This window comes from Trichechus manatus, unplaced genomic scaffold (assembly GCF_000243295.1).
Source record: "Trichechus manatus latirostris isolate Lorelei unplaced genomic scaffold, TriManLat1.0 scaffold00113, whole genome shotgun sequence".
Taxonomy (NCBI): Eukaryota; Metazoa; Chordata; class Mammalia; order Sirenia; family Trichechidae; genus Trichechus; species Trichechus manatus.
Window position 1 is genome coordinate 1,302,315 of NW_004444049.1, and position 3,365 is coordinate 1,305,679.

A 3,365-nucleotide genomic window follows, 5' to 3' on the forward strand; every position below is an offset into this window, starting at 1 on the left:
TCAGGGTAGAAGGGGGCAGAGACCCCAAACTCATCAGTACTGTGGGCTTCACGTCATGAAAAGGCTTCCCATCAGATATGAAAGCTACCGCACTTCCTCACTCTGTACCTCGATTCTAAGTTTGGGAAACACTGAGCCACCCGACACTCCCTGACCCGGGAGGCGACCGGGAGGCCCAACGTTTAAGGAGAGCGCTGTGTCTGCCGTGGGCATCCGACCCCTCACGACCGGGCACAAGGTCAACATGCCGTACTACGTGCCTCAAGAGATTAAGTTCCTTGAAATGGCTTCATGGGACAGTCATTTTGGCAAAAGAAAATACCTTGAATGCATAAAAACAATTACCCAAGTCTTCCTAAGGAACATGATTACAATATATTAGCAAATTCTGTGGCATAAACATTTTCAAAAGCATCAGCGAAAGTATTAAATATAAAGGCAATATGTATATCCCCGTCCTCACCTCCCAAAAAACAAAAACGGAAAACGAAAGGCATGACTCCTAGTGTGGAAGCCGCGGCGGCGGCAGGCGTAAGGCAGCGAGGCTGCACCCGCCACGTCTACTGCCGCAGCTCCACGTAGTTGGCCGGGAAGAGCCCGTACCGGCCTTTGCACACCCCGCGCCACCAGCCGTCGTCAATCATCTCGATGTTGGTGATGATGTCATCGGGGTCGAACGAGATCTCATCGTCGCCAGCTAGGGAGAGAGCATGAATAAAGGGAAGTTAAAAGGAAACCGTTCTCCGCTTCTACTGGAAAGGACAAGAAAGGCCAGGCCCCCGGAAGCAGCCCAGTGTGCAGCGAGCCCCTCCCGTGGCGGCCCGGGCCTCGGTGGAAGGCTTCACTTTTTCACTGCTCACCGAAGGCCCGCATCTCTGAACACAGACTGGGTGCTTGCAGAGGCTGAGCGGAGCCCTTCAAGACAGCACACAGATCCCAAACCAGGCTGACTCCTTCAAGAAACATTTACATCGCAAGCCTCCCTTTCCCACCTAACCTTCCCTCCCCTTCCCAGCAGGGACAAGTCCTGGCAGGCGTGTCTGAGTCCCTGTCACTGGCAGCTCGCCCGTGGTCCCTGAGGATGTCGTCGGGGGCAGGGAGTGGAGGGACAGCTGGAGTGGTTGAGCGGTTGGGAGCAAACTAGTAAACCTGGAAAAGCAGGCTTCTTGGGCTGGAGAAAGCGCTGTGACTACGGGAGGTGGAGAAGCCTAGAAAGAACCCACGGTGATGGACTGGAGTGGGAAGTTTCCGCATTAACTCATGGCTTTCTAAAAAACACACACGCCTCACAGAACCCCGACGCAGCCCTGATGACACAGCAGTTAAGTGCTCAGCTGCTGACTGAAAGGCTGGCGGTTCAAACCCACCCCGCGGCTCTGCAGGAGAAAGACCCAGTGATCTGCTCCTGTGAAGATTAAAAATCGAAACCCAAACCAAACCTGCTGCTGTCGAGTCCGTTCCGACTCCCAGCGACCCTACAGGACAGAGCAGAACTGCTCCACGGGGCTTCCGAGGAGCGGCTGGTGGATGCAAACTGCCGACCTCTTGGTTAGCAGCCGTAGCTCTTAACCACTGCACCACCAGGGCTCCCCTGACCCAGTCATGAAGATTACAACCTAGAAAACCCTATAGGGCAGTTTTACTCTGTCACATGGGGTCGATACGAGTCAGAATTGACTCAGTGGCATCTAACAACGACACGCATGTATGTGTAAGTGGGTGAATGGCGGAGGGAAGGCCCCTCGCTGAGCAGGAAGGATAGAGACGGGGAGCCAGCCCATCAGAGGAGGCTGTGGTGATGAGGAACAGGCCTCGGCAGGCTCTATGTGTCACTCCACCAACCACTCACACACAGCCAGGGAGACGTGGGGACCGCTCGGTGGCCGTGGTGGACATCACAGCAGGATCAGGCAGGCGTTGTGTGCCGCGGTGTGAACCACAGAGGCCCGCACCGTGTGGCCTTCCTACCTGGAGGGCCACCCCCAGGACACCAGGCTGCCCTCTACAGGGCAGCAAAGACTGGGCGGTGGCTGCAGACCCGACAACATCATGCAGGAACCGCCTAGGAGGGGCTAGGGGGTCAGCGTGGAAGGGTCTGTGGGCGCCGCATGCTCCTGAGGGGACTTTCTGACTTGGAGGGTGGAGTGGGGTCAGGCTAGGCAGTGTCCCCACTTCTGGGGGAGTCACACTGGAGCACTTAGGGTGCTGGGGGGGTCTCTGCAGTTGCCTGCCTCAATGTTCAAAGAAAGACTGATGGCAAAGAAAGGGATGTGTGGACACGTGCGCATGTGTGTGCGTATACGTGTGTACCTGCATACACACACGTGTACATGTATGCACGTGTTCACATGTGTACGTGTGTGGTGTGTAGGGAGACAGGGAGAGAGGAGGAATCTGGATGAAGGAAATACAAGAGTTCTTGATACTATATGCAACTTCTGTAACTGACATTATTTCAAATTATTTTTTAAAATTGTAATAACTGTAAAAACACTCTTAAGACAAGAATGATTGGAAAATGACTGTAAAGTCAGGAACATTTGTCAAGCCCCTGCCCCCCCACCCCCACCCCGTGGCCAAGCACAGCTGTGGGCGACTCACCAGCCTGGTAATCGTAGAGAGCGATAGCTGTGATGCCGAGGTCATTTTCATATTCGTCGTAGGTGTTTTCCTCTGAAAATAAACCACGGGGACATCTGAGCAAAGACCTACTGTCTTAAAATGTACAAGCCCACTGCAGTGTTTTTTACACAACACCTCCTGAGGTTTGGGGTGGGGGTGGCTGGCAGAGAAACGTCCCAGTGAGTGCTGGGAACTGGGGGGCTGGCAGGCACCTCCTGAAAGACAAAAGAACACCTCCTTCTCGGGAGTGAGGCCGTGGACCCCCAGCCCTGCCACCTGCAGTGAGTCTGCTGCCCTTGAGGGTGCTGTGAGACTGTTTCCAGAGTCTAACTCTAGAGTGCAGACCGCTCGGCCCTTTCAGGGAAGGCCAGGCCACGACGAGCTCATCAGATACGGCCTGCCCCACTCGGGGGGGGACCTGAAGCTCGTGATAGGGTCCCCCAGCCAGAGTACCTGACACCAGCTCCCACCATTCCCGTGCAGCAGGAGCTGGGTCAGATGTGTCTACACTGAAGGGATGCCTAAAATAAAACACGGCCAGTTGGAGGGTTCGTGTAGCTGAAGTGGAGCCCTGGTGGCACAGTGGTTAAGAGCTCGGCTGCTAACCAAAAGGTTGGCAATTTGAACCCACCAGCCACTCCTTGGAAACCCTATGGGGCAGTTCTCTCTGTCCTACAGGGTCACTGGGAGTCGGAATCAACCCAATGGCAACAGGCTGGGTAACTAAAGTAGCTCTAAGATTC

The 3,365-nt window shown here is 54.9% G+C and overlaps 1 protein-coding gene across 1 annotated transcript in view; it reads right to left on the reverse strand.

Moving 5' to 3' along the window:
* Positions 1–487: 487 nt before the first annotated feature.
* The window catches only part of CTTN (cortactin), a 28,687-nt gene continuing 25,809 nt past the window's right edge, over positions 488–3,365 (reverse strand). Inside the window, exons 16-17 of the mRNA XM_012557642.2 lie at positions 2,602–2,673; positions 488–697 (exon numbers count right to left, since the gene is read on the reverse strand). Coding sequence (XP_012413096.1) covers positions 561–697; positions 2,602–2,673 — 209 coding nt within the window. The 3' untranslated portion in view covers positions 488–560. The remainder of the gene's footprint in view (positions 698–2,601; positions 2,674–3,365) is intronic.